Source organism: Kogia breviceps, chromosome 3, assembly GCF_026419965.1.
Source record: "Kogia breviceps isolate mKogBre1 chromosome 3, mKogBre1 haplotype 1, whole genome shotgun sequence".
Classification (NCBI taxonomy): domain Eukaryota; kingdom Metazoa; phylum Chordata; class Mammalia; order Artiodactyla; family Physeteridae; genus Kogia; species Kogia breviceps.
Genome location: NC_081312.1, coordinates 124,158,592 through 124,179,114, shown reverse-complemented (window position 1 = coordinate 124,179,114; position 20,523 = coordinate 124,158,592). Strand labels below are relative to the sequence as shown.

The following is a 20,523-nucleotide window of genomic DNA, read 5'->3' as shown; positions in this document are numbered from 1 at the left end:
GAAATGCAGTAGGCAAACCCCTTCATCCTCAGTCTCCCACCCTGCTGAGGATTCAGCTTGGCAGCTGTGGCAGGATATGCTGGCCCATACAAGGATGCCCACCCTGTGTCCCAGAGATGGAGTGAGGTTCCATGTCTGGCCTCCTCCTAGCCATTACCCTTGCAGACGTTCACAGAACCCACCTAATTGCAATGCAGTTCAGGACTTCCCAGTTGATGAAATGGCTCGCTATTTTGTCTGTGTCAGTGGTTTAATGAGTTAACGTTGTGATCAAGCCCTCACTTGGGTGCAGGGACTCAGGTTAAGGAGAAGATGGGATTTCAGGGGAGACGGAAAACCTAAGGTTCTGGTTTTCAGTAACTTTGACATTCTTGTGTTTACTGGTGGAATCTATGCTCAGATGACTGTGGCCTTAAGCTTTACGTTGACTCAGAGCTGTGATTGCCCTCCTGCTGGGAACTGCCCTGGCTTCATAATTAGCATGTCCACCTTGGCTTCAGAATTTGGTTCTGCTGAAGCCACAGCCACTGTGGATGGTGCTCAATCTCCAGTTCTCACTGGAGATTTTCAGAGTCACAGGAGCCTGTGGAATAATGATAATAAAAACCACCCATGCGGTCACTCATCTATCCCTTGAGTTGCCGGGGCACAGTTCTGATGGGGACATAAAGATCCTTAGCTCTCATTCCACTGGGGAGCCAGTGGATAAACAGACAAATAAGTCAGTAAGACGACTCTCCGATGGCAGCAGTGCTATGCATGAAAGTTTAAACAAGTGTCTTGTGATAGAAGTGTCCCTTCTATCCAGTGTCCCTTTCAGTTGAATGGTCGGAAAGTGGGCATTTGGGGACAGGTAGTCAGGACTCTGTCAGGGCTCTGAGGTGGCACTGAGCTTGGAATGTGTGAGAAGAGAAGAAAGAGCAGCGGGGTAGAGTGGAGGGCATGGAGGAGCAGGTGGAAGAGGGGTCGGTGGTGCGGTCAGAGGGTGAGCAGGGCCAGATCCCATAAGCAATGATATAATGTGTTTGGCTTTCATCCTAAACTCACATTTGAAGTAGGGAAGAGATAGTAAATTTCCTACTTTACTTTTTTTTTTTTTTTTTTTTGCGGTACGCGGGCCTCTCACTGCTGTGGCCTCTCCCGTTGCGGAGCACAGGCTCCGGACCCGCAGGCTCGGCGGCCATGGCTCACGGGCCCAGCCACCCCGTGGCATGTGGGATCCTCCTGGACCGGGGTACGAACCCGCATCCCCTTCCTGCTTTCACTGGTTGGGTGAGTTTACAGACCTGCCTCAGCATCTACATGGACCACAGCTCTCCTGAATCTTTATCCTTGATATGTGAAACGTGCTTTTTGTTCAGTGTTTTATTCTCAGAACATCACAGAGAGTGGCTTTTGCTATAGTTTTGACGTTACATGGGAAGGTTATGTGGAAGCAACACAAATTACCAAATATGAAATCTTAGACATTTCTGTTCCTCAGTGGCCCTCCAGCCACCAAGCCACTTCCATGATGCTAGGCCCCACTTTTTTCTGTTTCAAGTTCTCCTCACTCATCTCCTCCCAGGGAAATCCAGGCACCACATTTCATCGTTCAGCGCAGTTTAGTTCTTTCCTTACTCAGCGCTGAGCCTGCTTTTGCATTTACACAGACTAATTAATGTGCTCTGCTAAATAATGGGCCAACTACTTCGGGTCCAACTTCCAGTATCAGGGAGAACTAGCAGGGGCCTAAAATGTTTTTGTCTTCTTTCACAGTCTCTGAGAGGGCAAGGAAGCAGTAAGATTTATTTCTCACTTATATGAAGTATGCCCCCCCCTTCTTAAAGGAGAGAGTGACTACAGTCGGATGAGACGTAAAAATTGACCTCCTCTGTGTTAACCTACTACCAACCCAGCCATGACCACTTACCAAGAGCTCCTTTTGTTCCAGGGGTTCTGCTGGATGCTTTCTATAGGTGAGCTCATTTAATCTGACAACAATACCATACTGTGGGTCCTCTTATTAGCCCATTTCACAGATGAGAAAGTTGAGGCTCAAAATGACAACACAGCTAGTGGCAGTGAAGCCTGGGTTTGAGTCAAACCCAACATCTTTTTTTATTATTGAAGTATAGGTGATTTACAGTATTGTGTTAGTTTCAGATGTACAGCAAAGTGATTCAGTTATACATAGACTTATATATATTCTTTTCTTAAAATTCTTTTCCATTATAGTTTATCACAAGATATTGAATATAGTTCCCTGTGCCCTGTGCTATACAGTAAATCCTTGTGTTTATCTATTTTATATATTATAGTGTGCATCTGTTAATCCCATACTCCCACTCTATCCCCCCACACCCAACCTCTTAACGACACTACACAAGGAGGGTGCCGCCAGTGTAAATGCTTTCTCTGTGGGACTGTGCTCATCGTATGATGAAGATCTTGATGATGAGGAGGAGGACAATGGTGATAGTGAAGATAATTAACATTTAATGATCACACCATTGTAAAGCAATTATACTCCGATAAAGATGTTAAAAAACAAAAAACATTTAATGATGCCTGCCTAATTTAGGTACTTTTCTAAGTAGTTTGCACACACTAACGCATTTATACACAGAACAGTTCTATGAGGCGGGCACTATTATTATATCCAAATCTTGTATAGGTAAAGGAACTGAAGACCACAGAAGCTAAGTAACTTTCCCAAGATCACAGAACAAAATGACTGGTGTAGTCTGAATTTGATCCCAGGTGGTCTGGTTCTATTCGTCATGTTGACCATGGTTGGCTGGAGCCAAGTAGGTAGGATAGGAGGCGACAAAACCCTCCTCTCTGCCCCAGCGGTGGGAGATTTTTAGGCACAGCCCGAGGACTGAGGCACGGTGATGGGAGCAAGGCTGGCTTTCCTGGGTAGCTCTCCTTTAAACGACCTCCTCTCCCCCCACTAAAACCAGAGCGGCGCAGTCCGTGAGCCCTTGGAGTAACTTGCAGCATGCTATTCAGGCGTTTTTATTGCTATTCTCGGAGGATGACAGAAATGGAGCATTTTCTTGCTGACTGCTGGGGAAGGTCACTTTTACATAGACTTTCCCATTTATACGGGAAGCAATGTAGGCTCAGGAAGAAGGGATAGTTTCCCTGCACAGTCCTCCCTGCGCCCTCAAGACCCAGTTATATGTAACTTCCAGGTGGTACAGGAGGCTTCTCCTTACCCTGCCCCCCGCCGTGGGGCTTATCACACTGTGTTGAGCTTGCCCGTGACTCGTCTGTCTTGGGTCTAGACTAGTGGGCTCCTGTAGACCCAGGACAGTCTTTTGTTCTCCACTGTGTCCCCAGCACATAGGGAGACACACTGTAACTTTAATGCACATTTGTTAACTACATCACAGATTGAATGACTGTGTGGCCCCAGGAGAGTCCAGCTGGGTAATCCAGTTTCCATCTCTGTCAAAATGACATTTTTTTTGTTGAACTGACTTCTTTTCTGTGCAGGACCACCACTACCTTTGCAGGGAGCTGGGGTGGGTCAATGGCTGTACTTGCCAGGTAGGTTTGGAGCAAGGGTTACTTACAGGCTCTGTGACGGGTGGACATTTTCTAGCTCTTTCCATGCTCTTCTTAGCCAGGACCCAGACACAGAGTCACTCACTGGCCAGCGTCCCATTCAGCCACTCCTACAGCTCCATAAGCCAAGGTAGAAGCTACTCCAAGTGACTTCCACCTACTGTGAGCTTATCATGTGTCGCCTGCTGCCCTCCAGCTTCCCTGTGCCTTGCCGTGTCCCCAGGTCTCCTGACCCTCCTGACAGCAGATAACAAAAAGCCTCCATCAGCCAAGTAAAGTGCCCTTTTGGAAGGCATCTGGCCTGGAGCTATTGGAGTTGTCTATAGCTGAAAGTGGCAGGCAGAGGCTTCTGAGGACAAATTCCTATTTCAGGGTAGGTGGGTAGGTGGAGTAGGCGTGTACTTAGAGAAGAGAGGACCTTTGAATCCATCCCTCTCTCTGTGTCCACGAGTATCAGGGTGAGTGAGTGTGTGTGAGACAGCCCAAACTGAGCAATCTGGGCTAAGAGAGTGAAAATGGATGTCTTAGCAGTCTTAGTACTCACTAGATGCCTGGTACTGTGCTAAGAGGTTTACAGACTGATATTATCTCATTTACTCACATCTAAGGTGGATCACACTTATCAGAAGAGAGATCGTCTCAGAGAGGTTACGATGCCCAGTGTCACACAGCTAGTCAGTAGCAGAGCTGGGTATGTCTAATGCCAACACTGGGCCCTTTAACCACCAAGGCATAAGAAGTGCTTCTCCACCCCCTGCCCTTTCCAATCCCACAAGACCAAAAACCTGCACCGTCTCACAGTTCATTCTCCCCACCATACTCCCGGGAAATCTATGGCCCCCCAAATTGCACATGAGCAGTGAAAAGATTTATATATATAAAAAGTCAGACCCCTGGAGATCATTGTAGCTGTCAGGGGACTTATGAATGCACTTATAGTTGATTTTATTTATTAATCTGTTTATCTCGAACATCCACGAAACTAAAACAACAGACAGCACATCAGGTGAAGAGCATGACATAGCTTTTCACACATGTTAAATTCACTGAGCACAGCACAGCAAATCTATTTATTAAACTCTGGTCTGCTACAAACTTTTTTGGGGGTTTCCTCATTTCAGTGAGACATTTATCAAGCGCTTTTGCTCTTTTGCAGTTAACTTTTTTTTTTTTCCATGACTGGTCTTGCATCCAAATATTTAATTCCTTCCTGATTTTATAACTTAGGTTTCCTAAATCACTCTGCCTAAGTCATGACCTGGAGTAACTGGAGATTCACATATGTTTGATCCAAAATCTTACAGATATGGAAAAGTTATAGAGGATGACATCCATATGTAATTGACAAAAGACACATTTGCAGGAGAGGGCCATAGCTGCCTGGCCTTTCAGCTTCTGTACTTTTTGTGCTGAAAATGAGAAAATGGGTAAATTCCCAGAGAAGAGACTTACAGGGAGAGGGCAAAAGAGTTGGTGCGGGAAACATCTGATCTCAAATAATTCCTCTGCCTGCAATCAGTGGGGCCAGGATGGGCTGTGCAAAGGGAGCCCTGCTTAAAGGCTGCCCTCTCAGGGAGCTGGCAGGAGGGAACAGCAGCCCAGGCCTGTGGACCCTGCTTGCACTTTGTGCCATGGAGGTTCAGGAGCCCTTCACTCCTGCCTGGGGAGCCTGCAGTGGAGATCTATTTCAGAGAAAAAAAAAGCACACACATGCACACACACACACATATAAACATGCACACTGAAAAGGTCAGACAGGAGCAGAGCAGCTGCACAGAGCAGTAAAAAGCAGGCCAGCAATGAAGGCTAATAACCCACAAGGAGAAGGGGCATGTGGGCAAGGAGTTAGGAAGAACTTGTTCTCAGAGAACGAGAAAGCAGTGGTAACGATTAGGAGAGGGAGGTCGCAGTGCTCTCTGGTGAAGGCAGCCACAGTAGACAGAGGGTGTATAAATGTTGCGACATTAAACAAAAATCTCCTATGAAAAATGAGAGGGGAGGAATCCCCCATCTTGATAGGAAGGGAGAGTTGGGGTCCACCTGCAGGAGGTGGGAACATGGCGTCTTGTGGAGCTCTTGAGTGTGTCTTATGAGGATTCCTGAGGCTGATGCTTTTGGGGGCCACCCCAGGGCGTCCAGACCTAACGATGAGAGCTGCCCTCTTGTCAGCAATACCGGTCTGGGGTCTGTGATATTCAATGAGGTCTCCCCTCTCCAGATTTTCCACTGACATTAGTCCCATCAGTTACTTAGCCCCCAAATTCTGGGATCTTCTAAAGGACTGGTAAGAAAAAAATAATACTGACATCGTTCAAAGCCCAAACTTCTATCTGGCTCCATTTCCTTGGGCACTAGGAGAGCTAGAAAGAATGAGCTTCTGATCCAAGGCACCATACGAGGCTTTGCTAATGCCTTTAGCCAGTGCCTGAGAGGCAGCAAACTTGGAACTTGGTGAACTTGATTAGACCTAGTCTGAGCTGCCAAGTGTGGCACCCAGATTTCCACCAGTTCAAACTTTATCTTTTTGTTTTTTTGTTTTTGGCTGCAGAATTATAGAGTAGGGGGAAGTTCGGGAGAGAGGCCAGGAAACCACCAGCCAGTGCTTTTAACATCTGGTGTAGGGGGAACTCTTGGAAGTCAGCTCAGAGGATGTGGTGGGAAAACACCTGGCAGAGCAAGCAGTCTTCCACACAGGAGGCTGGGATTCGGGATCGCAGAGGCTGTGCGGAACAAATCTGCTGGCTGCACGGAACTCAAGCTGCCCACACCCAGGGCCTGCGTGGCCGGGACCCACAGGTTCCAGCCTCTGACCTTGAACCCTATCAGATACAGGGCTGAAGAGAGTGCGGACTAGAGCGGGAGGCTTAGAGAGGGAGGGGGCCCGTGACTGGAGGACGCCTTAGGTCTGGGAGGGGGAGCTGGAAATGGGGGCATTCCCCTTGGAAGGGGCTCAATCACGAACCCCTCAGGCCCCCTGATGGCCTCCACAGTCTGTGGAGGTGGGCTTCAGGGGCCTCCAACAGAGTCTAGAAGAACGGGGTGCAAACCCTGAGGCCAGGTGAAGGGAGGCCTGACTGGGTATAATGGGGTGGGCAGCGGTGAGCTTGCAGCAAAGAGCACTTTGTGCAGATGGGGCTGAAAAGGAAGCATGTCTGAGCCCAGCTGAGTTGGGCCATGTTATCACAGTTCTCAACTATCAGAACTAAGATTAAAGATTACCCTGAGGGCACTGACACTATAGGCTAATGTGTATTGAGCACCTACTCTGTGCCCCAGCACTGTTCTAAGCATTTAACACTTCTTATCTCATTTAAAGATACCACACCTCCATGCAATAGGCACTTTTTTCTTTTTTACTTTCCATTTTACAGGTGAGGCAATCGAGGCTTAGAGAGATTAAGTCATCAGGGGGGATCATTGAAGGGTTGAGTAAGGGGTGGGTGAAAGGAAGGAATGGGTCTGTTCCTATATGAACCTTTACAGCCATGAGTTCATTCAACGTCCTGCAAACACATCACTGTACACAGACATAATTTCATTGACTCCTCATGACAATTCAATGAATGAGATGGACACTTTTGTTTTGAAAAGAAGAAATAAAACTTTATTTGAAAATAACGTTAGCATGTATGTAGAATGTTCTAAGGAATTTCAAAAAAAAAAAGGAACTAGAGCTAAGTGAATTTAGTAAGATTGCATGATACAAGATCAGAAAACCAAAGTTAGCTGGATTTCTGTATACTAGCAACTAACAAGCCAGAAATACAATTTTAGAAATTTCGTACACAAGAGCACAGAATACTCAGAAATAAATTTAACACAAGCTTTGTAAGACTTCTGCACTGAAAAAGATACAACATTGTGAAATGGACACTTTCTTAATTTCACTCAGGAAAACATCGAGGCTTGAGACTGGTTTAGTAAATTGTCTTATGCTCCTTCCTAAGATGTGTCATTGAATGTGAATCTGTACCCAGTCCTGTCTCACTCCAGAGCCAAGCTCTTCTTCACTCCCCTTCCTCTAATACTGGTGTCCTTTCTTCCTTCTGTATTTGTTTTGTATATTTGGATATATTGTGGCTTTTGACTACACAGGTCTCCTAATGACCATCTTCCAATACCCATCCTCTTCCTGTCTGAAGGGGTTCAGTTTTCTGTTGGATCCAAGGTCACCGGTAATTGTCCAGACCAGTGGCATGTTCTGTGAATGGGTGATTGTGGTTCTGTGGTCCACCTTCCTCTGCTTCACCCTGGGGTTCTCATAGGTGTTTCTGCTTCCTGACCTCAAGACTTCCCGTGTGAAGATGCAGGGCTCCATGGTGCCCTGCAGTCTACGTCTTGGCCCAGAGCTCCAGAGCTGGAAGGAGCAACCTTGAATATTGGGAAACCATGTTTGCTGTGGGAAACCGTGACATCACCAGATGCACTTGGGGGAGAGAGTTAGATGCCAGGGGTGGGAGGCTGGGGCAGCATCCCTGCACTGATGCTGGAGGAGAAGGGCCTCTGGGGAGGCTGAGATGCAGAAGGAACCCCTTGTATGGGTATTTCGAGTGAGTGTTTGACACTGTCAAGTTGGAAAGGGAACATTCAGAAAAGAGAGGGAGGAAGTAGGAAGCTGGGCAAGTTGTTGGAGGGACAGATTCCCAGTCGGAGCCTGAGCTTCGTCTTTCAGCACCTAACTTCTCAATTCCAGATGCTCTCCTTGGGGAGTTCTTTTGCTTTTTCCTCTTGGCTTGGGCCATCCGCGCTTAATGAGAGCCAGAGGGGTACTCTCACCATGGGAAGAGCTGACCCGGCATGGAGACGAAGGAAGCGGGTAGGAAAGGATGGGCTTGGTTAGGGAGGCTGATGTCAGGGGCCCCCCGCGATGTCAGTCAATGTCTGAGCTCCTGGTGATTGAGCTCTGATGCGTAGCACCTGGGGGCAGAAACACATATGAACTTTAGCCTCACTCACTGAACTTCTTGTGTTAGGAAACGTGAGCTGGAAATCACCCCAGAACAGACAGTCCTCTGCTGATCTTCTCTCTTCACTGCTTCCAGAAACAGCAGGGTGTCTTGTTTATTTATTCATCTTGGTGGGAACACAGTGTCTTGCAACCCTAGACCGCTACCTCTAGCCTAAGGGTGCACATATGCCCTGGAGCAGAGACCTGGTGTTTGCGGAGCTTTGGCAGACGCAGACCTGCAGGGTCACTTTGCTCAGAAGTCTGCAGTGCCAGAGACTGAGAGGTAGGATGTGGGTCTCAGAACTGTCATGTTTCTGTGCAATCCTGATTCCTGGGGCCAGTCTTGGAGCCAGGACATAAATAAGTTTGCTCTTTGGAACTTTCTGGTTCCTTTCCCATTCTCATTTGTCTTTCTTTTCTTTTTACTACTTCCTCGGCTTCCCTTCTTCCTCCCTCTTGGTAGTGTTTTTCTTGCTAAAGTCTCGAGCAGCACCCTGGAGGTGTTTTTTGGTTCGTTCATTCATTCATTCATTCATGCAATATTTAGTGAGTACCTACTGTGTATTGGGCCCTGTGCTGGACCCAATCTACAAAGTCAATAACACAGGATATTTCCCTTTTGATTTCAACATCTGCTAGCACCCTCCAGAGCCCCTTTGCAAAGCCATCAAGCTGAAAATAACGTGGGGTGTGGAATTCAGTGAGAAGAGCCTTGGAATGGGATATGGGCTGGCCTGCAGAAACATCAGGGTCTTAGACACCGTGGGGCAGCGACAGCAACAGACAACGCTGGTGTTCCTTCAACCTGGAATCCTTTTCCATGTCCTTGTTACCTCCATTTGGTTAGTAACTGGGGACTAATTTAAAAATCTATACCTCCAAGAGAAATTCTGCAGAGTTCTTCTGTTGGCTCTCTAGCCTTGGAAATGTCTTCTCTTGGAAAATCCTTGACATGGACCCAGGAGGTCCTCTTGTTTTCCTAGTCCATAAATCAACCAGGGATTGCTTTGCACGAGCAGTTGTTGGGACAGTACAGCCATGCTCTGTTCTTCTGTCCAGGTGGAGAACTGGCTGGGTTGACTGCAGACCACAACAAAGGGTCGGTAGCTGGCTGGGAAGGCACATTTACCTGTCATGCTCTTATATGGTACAAAAGGGGAAGTTAGTTTCACTTGTCCTGCCACGCATAGGCATGATGCAAGATGCAAGGCCCAGTTGGGCTAGGAGAAGGGGCTAGGGTAGGTCTGTGATGGCAGGCGGATATTCCCACCACTAGCAAAGGCAGGGGTCCTGCCCTCTCGGCAGTCACCTTCCCCCTCCAAGATTCAGAGCTGGCCTTCTATCTGCCTCCTGCCGCTTCAAAAACCCACAGTTGGAGCTCCGGGAATGTTATTCTTTTTCATTTCAAGACATTCCATTTCATGTGTAATTAAATGTGTGGTATTGCATTAATGTTTTCTTCTGAGCATTTTTGGCAGCCTGAGACCCTGGGTTCTGGCTAGTGCAAAGAAAACACACACTTCTCAGAGATCCTCCCTTCCTCTCCCTGTTCCCTCTTCCACCATTTCCTGCCAAGAATCTCCCTCCTCCTTTGCACACAGTTGCTCTCGGGACTCACCTTGTAATGCGTGAGCCTCCAAGGCTGTGGAGACCCTCTGTTCTTCTACGGGCTGTGGGGTCTCAGATTTCTGCCTTCTGGCACCACCCTTATCTCCAGAAGGCATCCTCACTGCTCACCTGAACCTCAGGTGGTGACGACCGAGGGTGGCAGGAGTGGGTTCCATTGGAAGAAAATCTCTGTTTTTTTTTTTTTTCCTGTTCATCTTTATTGGAGTATAATTGCTTGACAATGGTGTGTTAGTTTCTGCTGTATAACAAAGTGAATCAGCTCTGTGTATACATATATACCCATATCCCCTCCCTCTTGTGTCTCCCTCCCACCCTCCCTATCCCACCCCTCTAGGTGGTCACAAAGCACCGAGCTGACCTCCCTGTGCTATGCGGCTGCTTCCCACTAGCTATCTATTTTACATTTGGTAGTGTATATATGTCAGTGCTACTCTTTCACTCTGTCCCAACTTCCCCTCCCCTCCCCTCCCCCTCCCCGTGTCCTTAACTCCATTCTCTACCTCTGCATCTTTATTCCTGCCCTGCCACTAGGTGCATCAGTACCGTTTTATTTTTAGATTCCGTATATGTGCGTTAGCATACGGTATTTATTTTTCTCTTTCCGACTTACTTCACTCTGTATGACAGACTCTAGGTCCATCCACCTCATTACAAATAACTCAATTTCGTTCCTTTTTATGGCGCTGATGTGAAATCAGCGCCTCTGTCTGAGGTACGAGTTACAGAGGTGAGGGGGCCGTGACAGAAGGATGGGCTCGGTGGCAGCCGTCTGCTTATACCAGAGTTTAGAGTCTGGTGGGCCACTTCTAACAGCTGGGTGATCTTGGGCAATTACTTCATTACCTCGAACTTCAACTTCCCCATCTGTAGCACTTGGGTAGCAATGCGCTGCATTTAAGAGAGTTGTGAAGAGGAGGTGTTACTTAGTGCGGTGCCGGGCTCAGGGTAAGCGCTCAGTCAATGGCAGTTATTTTTATTATTAATAAGGGCACCAAGGGATAACAATGAGCTAAAAGAGACAAGTGCAGAGTGAGATAGAGTTGATGGGGGAAAGATCTGAGGGGTCTTAGCAGGGAGCCTAGGAACCAGTTAGGAGCTGGGTATTACAATGGGCCAGGGAAGAAGGTAAGCCAGGGTGGTTAGGAAAACCCATCAAGGCTCAGCTAAGAGAACTCATGGCCAGCCCTTGGGAGTGCTGGGGAGCCTGCTTCTACACCCCCTAGGCGACAGCCTTCAGGGAAGGACAATCTCAGTGCTGCATGAATACTTGGCCTCCTAGGACAATAATTAGCCAAAGCACCGAGGTGACCAATGAACTTCTCTTAAGGAATTTTGAGTGTGGCTGAGGGAGCGTGCTGGCTTTGGGGGACTGACTTTACTGTTGACATACAGCAGAGTCAGGATCACCATTATTTATAACTGCCAAGCCTGGGAAATCTGTTTTTTCTCTGTTGATCAATAGCAATCTTTAGTAGGTGGCTGTCTCTGCCTTTGATGTCTTTATTCCATTGTCTGACAAACCTCCTCCCGCAAACTATTTTGGACCTGAAGGAGGAGGAGGTTGGACATCGCGGTGTCAGGCTCAGATAGGCTGCCAGTGACCCCCTGAGTCACTGCTGGCCCCCCACCACCCCCATGCAACCTCATGTCATTTTATTTCAGAAGAATATCACCACCCTTCTCCAAGTTTCTTTCCAGACCACTATTTTGTTCACAGGTAGATTGAGCTTTTAGTTAAAAGCAAAATCTTGCAGAAAGGAAGGAGACCTACTGTTGTTAAATGTCCATTATGTTTCAGATATTTTCTATTATCTTTTACCTAAAATTTTTATATCAGTCCCCTTAACAACTCTGCCAAGTAGATATTGAAGGTTTCCATTCTACACATAAGGAACCAGAACCTGAGGGAGGGTAATGCACAGTTAGTGGCAGGGTCAGGATGAAAATACCTGTCTCTTTTCCCAGGGTCTCACTCTTTCAGCAACATCATGTTTTTCCCTGGCTTTTATGTTTCTTCTTCATCCCTGGTCTGCAGGGATGAATAAGTAGTTTATGGCTGCCGTAGCCCCATTTTCCTAGAACACAGAGGTGAAGCTGACAGTGGTTACCTGTGTCTTGGGCCGCATCTATGACCACTGGGTCTCTGCAGGTAACACTAAGTATTGCAGGAAACCTCTACGTGCCAGGATGAGGCAGCCCAGGTGAGAAGATTAAGGACGAGGGTGTAAACACAGCCTGCCTGCCAACTTCTCAGGGCCCCAAGGTCTTTTGCACAGTGGTAGCTGGTGACCTCCTTGGATTAGTGATTCTGCCATAAGTCAAGCTTGCTCCAGACCTAGAAGACCTCCCCAAAGTGAATCCCACACAGATTGAATGAGTATATTGGTCCTCAGTATAGAGAAAAATTTGTGGTGCAGTAACCATTTCATAGAAATCCTCAGTCTGTGTTTGTCTGATGAATTGATTAGCTCTCCTATGGGAACAGGAAGCTGTACAGGTGGCTTCCTCTGGGGGAATCCAGTGGTGGCTCTCCCAAAAAAAGGAGTTAGGGAAGAGTCAGGCCAGAAGAGGTCAGGACCCCTTTCCATTTCCCAAGAGCACTCCTTACTGTATACCAGCCCCTTGCTCTCTCCAGCAGCCCCCTCAATGCTGGAGGCTGGGAGGTCTTCCCACAGCCTGTGCTGTGTAGCCACCTCTCTCCTCCTCCCCTGCCCGTGTCCCGACGTCTGAGCCTTGTGACCCAGACTCTGCTGAGCTGGCCAGCCAGGCAGGAAAAGGAGATTGATGCCCTTGCCTCCTAGGAAAATCCATCACTTGGTGGCCTGTGGGTCAGATGGCTTCACCAGAGGCAGCTCTGAGCAGCACAGTGTGAGCTAAAAATCAACACACAAAAAAGGCCCCAATAGACATATGGACGTCAGAGATGAAAATGGCTCATTCCCGCCACTCCCCAGGGGCCTGAACAGTCAGTGCCCTTTCGTCCCACACTCTTTCACCACCCACACTCTCCTCCCCGGGGCCTCCTGGGTGGGTGGGGGGGGCTCTTACCCTTTCCCTTGGGAAGATGTTGCATCAGGGTCCAGGGATGGACAGGGTTAGAGAAGTTGGGCAGGAGTAGAGGAAGGGGGATGACAGAGGGTTGAGGTTCTGTGGACCGATGGTCTTGGTGGCCACAAAGTGGGGGAGGATAGAGGAAAGGCAGCCGCGGGGTAACAGAAAGCACACAGGCTCAGGAGCCAGAAAAAAAAGAGAGTCCTTTGGCCACATTTTAGTTCCGCAAACTTTGGAAAGTTACCCGACCGCCCCCCAGCCTCCATTTTCTCATCTGTGAAAGGGGTACAATCACACGTACCTCCCAGGATTATCGTGAGAATGGAATGTTGAACAAATAGTAGGATTGGGCACAAATTAATCCCCTTTACCTGTGTCTTCCTATTTAGGTTCAGGGAAAGAAGCTGCTCGAATGGTGTTTTGGAGTCTAGAGTCTTGTTGGTACAAGCGTTCTCCACATGGAAGTGATTTGCTTTATGCGTTTGGCCCTAATCCAGCCTCTCTGTGCCGAAGCCGAAGCTCCCAGGTTACCTTGTGGAGTTCTTATCCCTATGGCTGGGAGGAAGTTCTCTCCTGGGGGAGGATTTATGGTGGGATGGAGTCTGTTATAATTTTCCCTCCCGTCTGCTGCCCCTTCTCAGATCTCACTACCCCATCCGTGGGCTTAGCTCAGGTATTGGTCTCAAAATACTTCTCCCTGAAGACAAATTGAGTGAGCCCCAGCGATTTCATTCTGAGCTACTGGGCATTTCTGTGTCTCTGAAAGAGATCCATTTGCAGATTGGGGGCAGACATCGGTTCGTGGCTGGCTCTGCTTCGTGCTTACAGAGAGCAGACGAGTTTCCAGCATCATGGTCACCTGCCCCCTGCCACATTCAAGGCCCACAGCTGTCAAAGCTCTGACCTCCGGAAGCTGGGGTTTGGCAGCTGCCCCCAGGCTCTTCACTCCTGGGATGTGGAGGGAGGGTCGAGGAAAGGCTCCCTCTATGCGGCTGCCGTGTGACTTTTCTGAACCTTTCAAGGCTTGTGATTCTTGCTGCCGAGGGAGGGAGAGGAGATGGAGGGTTCTGAGACGTGACCCAGGCACAGCAGCTGAAAAACGGAGCCCCACTCTCCTTAGAGGTCCTCCCTGCTCATTCTGGACTCACGGTGGCTGAGAGTCAGAAGCTGTGTGGGGGTGGGGGGAGCTGGTGACGTCACCCAGCCCGGAGTTTGACTTAGGGACCCAGGAACATATATAGCTCTGCAGCTCTGCCTTTGTAGAGGTGTGTCCAGAATGTAAGAAATCAAGAGAGGTGTGATCTCCATCGTGAGGATGAGGGATTAAGGCTCTGAGAGGGGGCTTGACTCCGCCTAGGCCACACGGGTAAGTCCGGGATTGCAGGCCTCCTCCTGGTCTTTGAGTGGTGATGCATGTTTCACGTACCTGTGTTTGTGGCACTTGTTGAGGCCAAGCTGTTAAAGTGAACATCGGTCGTCGGCTGGCTAATTCCTCGCCCCACTCATGTCAACCTGTTCCAGTGGTTCTTAAAGAGGGGTACCGGACCAGCAGTATCAACATCACCTGGAAACTTGTTAGAAAAGGTAAATTTGCAGGCCTCAACCGGGACCTCCTGAACAGAAAGCTCTGGGAGAAGGCCCCAGTGATCAGTTTTCATAAGCCCTCTAGGTGATTTTGATTTTTGTCCTATCGCAATGTTGTGGGAGGCTGGGGTTGGGGAGGGGTCAGGGGCCAAAGGGAGCTCTTCCTCAAGTGGCCTGGCTATTGTGGCCTGTCCTGATGCTCTGGATCCGAGCCCCATCTCAACCCAGTTGGCGATTCCTGACTTGGCCCTCATTTTCCCCTCTTGTAAAATAATATCAATAATGGTGAAAACACACACCATTTCAGAGGACTTGAAGGTTTACCAACTTTTACATAGAATAGGTCTTGTAGCAGGTAAGTAGAACTTGTATTATCCTCCCATACCCATTTTACAGATAAGGAAACTGAGACTCCAGATGTTTTGTGAAGTGGGCCAGCCCATAGTGGGGGAGGATCCAGGCCCTGAGCCAGGTGCCCTTGACTTTCCATCCCTGACTGATCCCTGCAGGCTCAGAGGCACGGGCATGGCCCTGTAAGTCTGCCATCCCATCTCCACTCCGAGGCTGTGTCAGAATGCTCATCTCGCAGGAGCCCATCAGTAGTCACCTGGGAATGACTGTGCAGTGCTGAGCAGATGCCTCCCTGGAGAGGTCCTGACATCCCATTTTCTCTCAGTGCGAGACCCTTAGCCTCCCCTTCAAGGCCAACAAGTACCATTCCTCAGAGGGCTAGGACAGAGCAGCAGAGGGTGTGAAGAGGGAACCGATTTCTAATTCCCTTGTTGTAAAGATGGGGGCGAAGCCTTGCAGCAAGTGGCAGCTCCCTGGCAGCCCCATGGCCTGGGAGCCTGCAGGTCTGTCTTGCTGGGAAGAGAGAATAATGGTCTGTAAATGCTTGCACCCACAGATCCTGGCCGGCAGGTCATCTGGGACACGGCAGGGCTACCAATAATTCTGATAGAAAAAAACAAGATTTGTGTAGTCTATTATGAGAAGAATCCCCTGGCCAACCAAAACATTAACCACGGCCCTGCAGTCACCCCCCTCTGTCCCTGTAATGTGTGCTCTTGTTCTTGGGGACAGTCTGCCATGATCCTCTGTCCTCAACTTTTATTTTTTTATTTTTTATTTTTTTTTGCGGTATGCGGGCCTCTCACTGTTGTGGCCTCTCCCGTTGCGGAGCACAGGCTCCGGACACGCAGGCCCAGCGGCCATGGCTCACGGGCTTAGTTGCTCCGCAGCATGTGGGATCTTCCCGGACCAGGGCACGAACCCGTGTCTCCTGCATCGGCAGGCGGATTCTCAACCACTGCGCCACCAGGGAAGCCCAACTTTTATTTTTTTTGACAAGGTCATTTGAGACAACCCTCTTTCCTGGCTCTGTGATGCTCTTCATAATGTGAATACAGGTATTTAATGGGCTTCTGCTTGTTGAACGGTTAATGGAAAGGTCGGTGAATAATCTCTGGCTCACTCCCCTCCTTACCAGCCCACTTCTTGTACAATTCCTTCGAAGCATTCTTTCCAAATAGGTGGGAGGGCTGAGGTCACATCTTTGCTTTCTCCTGGCAGGCAGACTTTAATTAGGTTGCTAAATTAGCCAAGGCCACAGTAGCCCTTCTCTTTGCACAGAGCCTGGTTCTGGGGAGGTCTCTGGACTTGATTTTGTGATTTCGTTGTTTTTTTCTCTCTCACGGGAGAGGGACTTGTCAAGTAGAGGCTTCCCCCAGATAACTGTAACTCCCACTTAGTGGTCTCTATCACGAACCGGACACTGTGCTAGGAGCACTGTAGTCATATGTTATAACAAGAGCCAGTGTGGTGTGTCCATATGTGTGTGTGCATGTGTGTGTGTGTGTGTGTGTGTGTGTTCATGTGTGTCGGAGGGGAGGGCACTGGGCCAAACTCTCATGTGAATTATCTCATTTAATCTTCCCAAGAATTCAGAGAGTAAGGTATTGGTATTAATTCCATTTTACAGATGAGGAAACTGAGGCTCAGATGAGGAAACTGGGGTGAAATAACTTCCCGAAGCTCAAAAACTAGCAGGGAAAGGGAACCAGGGTTCAAAGTCGATTCTTTTTTTTTTTTTTTTTTTGTGGTACACAGGCCTCTCACTGTTGTGGCCCCTCCTGTTGCAGAGCACAGGCTCCGGCCGGGATGCGCAGGCTTAGCAGCCATGGCTCACGGGCCCAGCCGCTCCACGGCATGTGGGATCTTCCCGGACCGGGGCACAAACCCGTGTCCCTTGCATCGGCAGGCAGATTCTCGACCACTGTGCCACCAGGGAAGCTCCAAACTCGATTCTTGACTACTCAGTGCAGTCCATGGACCCACAGCCCACAGACATCCCCTGAGAGTTTATTAATGATGCAGATTCTCAGAGCCACTTGAATCAGGACCTGCACGATGCCCAGGGGATTCCCATGCACAGTAACTGTTGAGACTGCTGTATACTCTCTCCAGCAACTATAGCTGCTCATGCCGGAATCCTGGGTGTTAACGATTACTGACTCTGGTTTAGAGAGGTTCAGGGCTAGTCGGAGACAGAGCTGAGATTTCATTCTGGGTGGAACCCTCAAACCACCACGCGATGCCTGTTTTCACGGCCAAGGTAAGGTGCTAGAGCTTGCCTGTCCCTGCCATGGACTCAAAAGCAGACCTCCCTGCTCTAGACCCCTGTGCTCCCCTGTCCCCCTGAGCCTCCAAGGAGGACAAGTGCCTGGGCCTGACTTGGCTGCTCTCCTCTGTCCCCTCCTGCAGATGTGCAGCACATTAAAAGGAGAGACATCGTGTTGAAGCGAGAACTGGGCGAGGGAGCCTTTGGAAAGGTCTTCCTGGCCGAGTGCTACAACCTCAGCCCCACCAAGGACAAGATGCTCGTGGCTGTGAAGGTAATTCTCAGAGGCATGTGGGCCCCAGGAAGGAAGAGAAGTGTCTGGGGTCAGGTGGGAGGGAAAGAGAGACTCACTCCATTCTGGAAGATGGTATCAACCAATGTTATCAGATACAATCAAGATGATATAAACTAACGTAATCAGATACTCTTGCTCCAAGGTCAATGAAGTTTCCTTAGGACCCAAATCAGCTTCCTTTGGCTTCGGAGGTGAAGAGCTGTAGCACATAAGGGGGTTGTGCCCACGGTGCAGCCAGAGGGACAAGTTATGCCTTTGATGGGCCCTGGTTTTATTCTGGAGGCTCTGGGCTCACCTCTGTCCCCAGCTGGCCCTCCTCCCACCTCAGTGACTTTTCAGGATGTGCTGCCCATGCCCAGAAAGTTATTTGACCATTTCTCAGGAGTACAGTTGCATGAGGGGTGGGTAGCTCACAGAGGCCCTGGGACCCACTGCTCAAGTCAGCAGACGTCACTGGGAATGGGAGATGGGCTGGGGGGTCAGGTGCTGGGCTCAGGGAGGACAGTGAGTGAGGCTGGAGGACATTCTTAGGTAACCCGTGGGGTCCAGGTTCAGCCCCAGGGGCAGCGTGCCTGAGGGTTCCTGCCCTCTGGTAGCTGCTTAGATGGGTCATTAACCACTGGGCTTTGGTATTGCTGAGCCAGCCCTGCAGATTTGCAGTTGGAGCCGAATTGCTTGGGGCAGGAGAGAAGAAACTTTGCTACTACCAGTTACCTTCCTCCAGCAGGGAGCAGCTTCTCTCAGTCAGTGTTAGACACGTCTTAGAACACGACTGGCACAGACAAGAGTCCAGTAGCCTCGCTGAGGCACCCACAGGTCTGGGGTGTGGAGTGGCCCCTGTGGGAGTGGGTGCAGCGAGCAGGTCTCTGAGGCCAGCGTGAATTCTGCACGATGTTCTGAGCTGGGAGCAGGAGATACCTCCTTCCCCACGAAGACTCTCACCTGGGCCTCAAAACGTCCATCCTTAGCACTGAGGGCTCATGACCGAGCCACCTCTTGATGGCAGTTGCATATTTCTGAGACTTTGGGGGTCTCTGTATTCACAGTTTGTTGTGTCTGCAGAGGATAAGTGCCCTCCATGTATACAGGCAGTACTGTGCAGGCTACAGGCATAGGGTAGGAATCAGAGAGCTGGGTGGGTGCCTGACCATCACTGATTAGCTCTGTGACCCTGTGCAAGATGCTTAACCTATTTGAGCCTCAGTTTACTTCTCTGTATAATAGGAGATATAATATCTCCTCTTTAAAATTTTGGTGATTAAATTACATAACATATGAAAAATGTTTTGTATACTGCTTGGGACACAGTAAATGCTTAGTAAAGACTCATTGCTATTTGTTTTTATCAACATCATTATTCTTGATGTTGATATTATCCAATGTGCTTAGACACACGACATATGACCTGCTGAGCTTGCATCGACCGTCTAGAACAGGGGTTGCCAAACTTCTTCTATACTAGGCCCGATAGTAAAAATTTTAGGTTTTGAGGATCATACACTCTTCCTTACAGCTACTCAACTCTACCCATGTAGTGGGAAAGCAGCCTAAACCATGCATAAATGAATGGGGGTGGTGGCTGTCTTCCAATACTTTTTCTTTCTTTTTTTTTTTTTTTTCAGAAGTGGGCATTGTCTGTTGACCTCTGCTCTAGAAAATAAATAAGGAACTAGCATATTGCCCCATAAAAGGCTAAAGCTTATTATTGCTGGATGTGCTGTGAGTAAACTTGCTCAGTGTGCCTCCATAGACATGGGATGGTCAGATGAGTGAGGGTGTCTTTAAACAGTTTGGACCAGGGATGTGGAAAGCTTTCCAGTTTTGTCCCTAAACTTAGAATCTACCCTGCCCTAAAAATTTTAATTTATAAGATGACACTAATCGACTGGGTGTTCCAGCATCCATCTGGGGACTGGTGGATGAACTGAATATTTTTGTGCTTTGAGCAGGAAATGAAATGATGGCCTAAACCCTGGGAAACGTTTCCCGCTGAGTGGTCTGGCATTAAGGGGCAGTACCCAGATTGGGTATTGCGGAAAATGTGTTTCTGTTGTCACCCTTTTAACAGGGTTTCCTTTCCTCCTTTTTGGTCTGGGAAGCTTGAAAAGATGAATATTCTGGGATTTTACACCATTTGCCTCCCAATGGATCCGCTCAGTGACCAACCCCTGGAGGAGATGCTTGTCTTCTCTGGAGAACAGCCAAGAAATGGTGTTTTCTGCTTCTCATCCTCTTTAGATTGTATTCCTTTTTGCAGGCTTCTTCCTCTTGAGTTTGTTCTCAAGTTGATGCGGGGTAGTTATGGACTTCCAGAGAACACATCCAAGTATAACCCCAAATTAAGTTTTCCCACAGTTGTGGCTTTTAAAGCAAAATTTTTTTGCCCAGGAGTTGCTATGGTGGAAACAAAGAGCCGAAATCCCAGCCTCTTTTCTGAAGACACTTGCAGTCTGTTGGGGAGACATGAGAATACGCATGAAACAAACGCAGAGCAGGACAAGACAGAGTGTAATTTGTACATATGTGTAGTGTGAGAGTGACATTAAAAGCATGTAATTCATGATATTTTTAAATAGGTGGTGCAACTTTTTAAATAGTTATTTGACAAACAATAGACTTGCTCGAGTCTCCTCTGACAGACAAATAGCCGATAAGACTATGAGAAAGGTGTCCAGCCTAATTCATCATCAGAAATATGTAAATTGAACCATAATGAGATACCACTGTATACCAAGCAGAATGGCTAAATAGCAAGGACAAAACCAAGTGCTGACAAGGATATGGAGCAATTGCTACTTTCATACTCTGGTGGAAATATAAAGTGGTCTAATTGTTTTGAAA

At 48.4% G+C, this 20,523-nt stretch overlaps 1 protein-coding gene across 4 annotated transcripts in view; it reads left to right on the top strand.

Moving 5' to 3' along the window:
* Positions 1-20,523, top strand: part of NTRK3 (neurotrophic receptor tyrosine kinase 3) — a 369,790-nt gene that overhangs the window by 302,609 nt on the left and 46,658 nt on the right. For all 4 annotated transcript variants that reach the window (XM_067029586.1, XM_059056983.2, XM_067029584.1 and 1 more), the window contains exon 14: positions 17,531-17,661. In XM_067029586.1, coding sequence (XP_066885687.1) covers positions 17,531-17,661 — 131 coding nt within the window. The remainder of the gene's footprint in view (positions 1-17,530; positions 17,662-20,523) is intronic.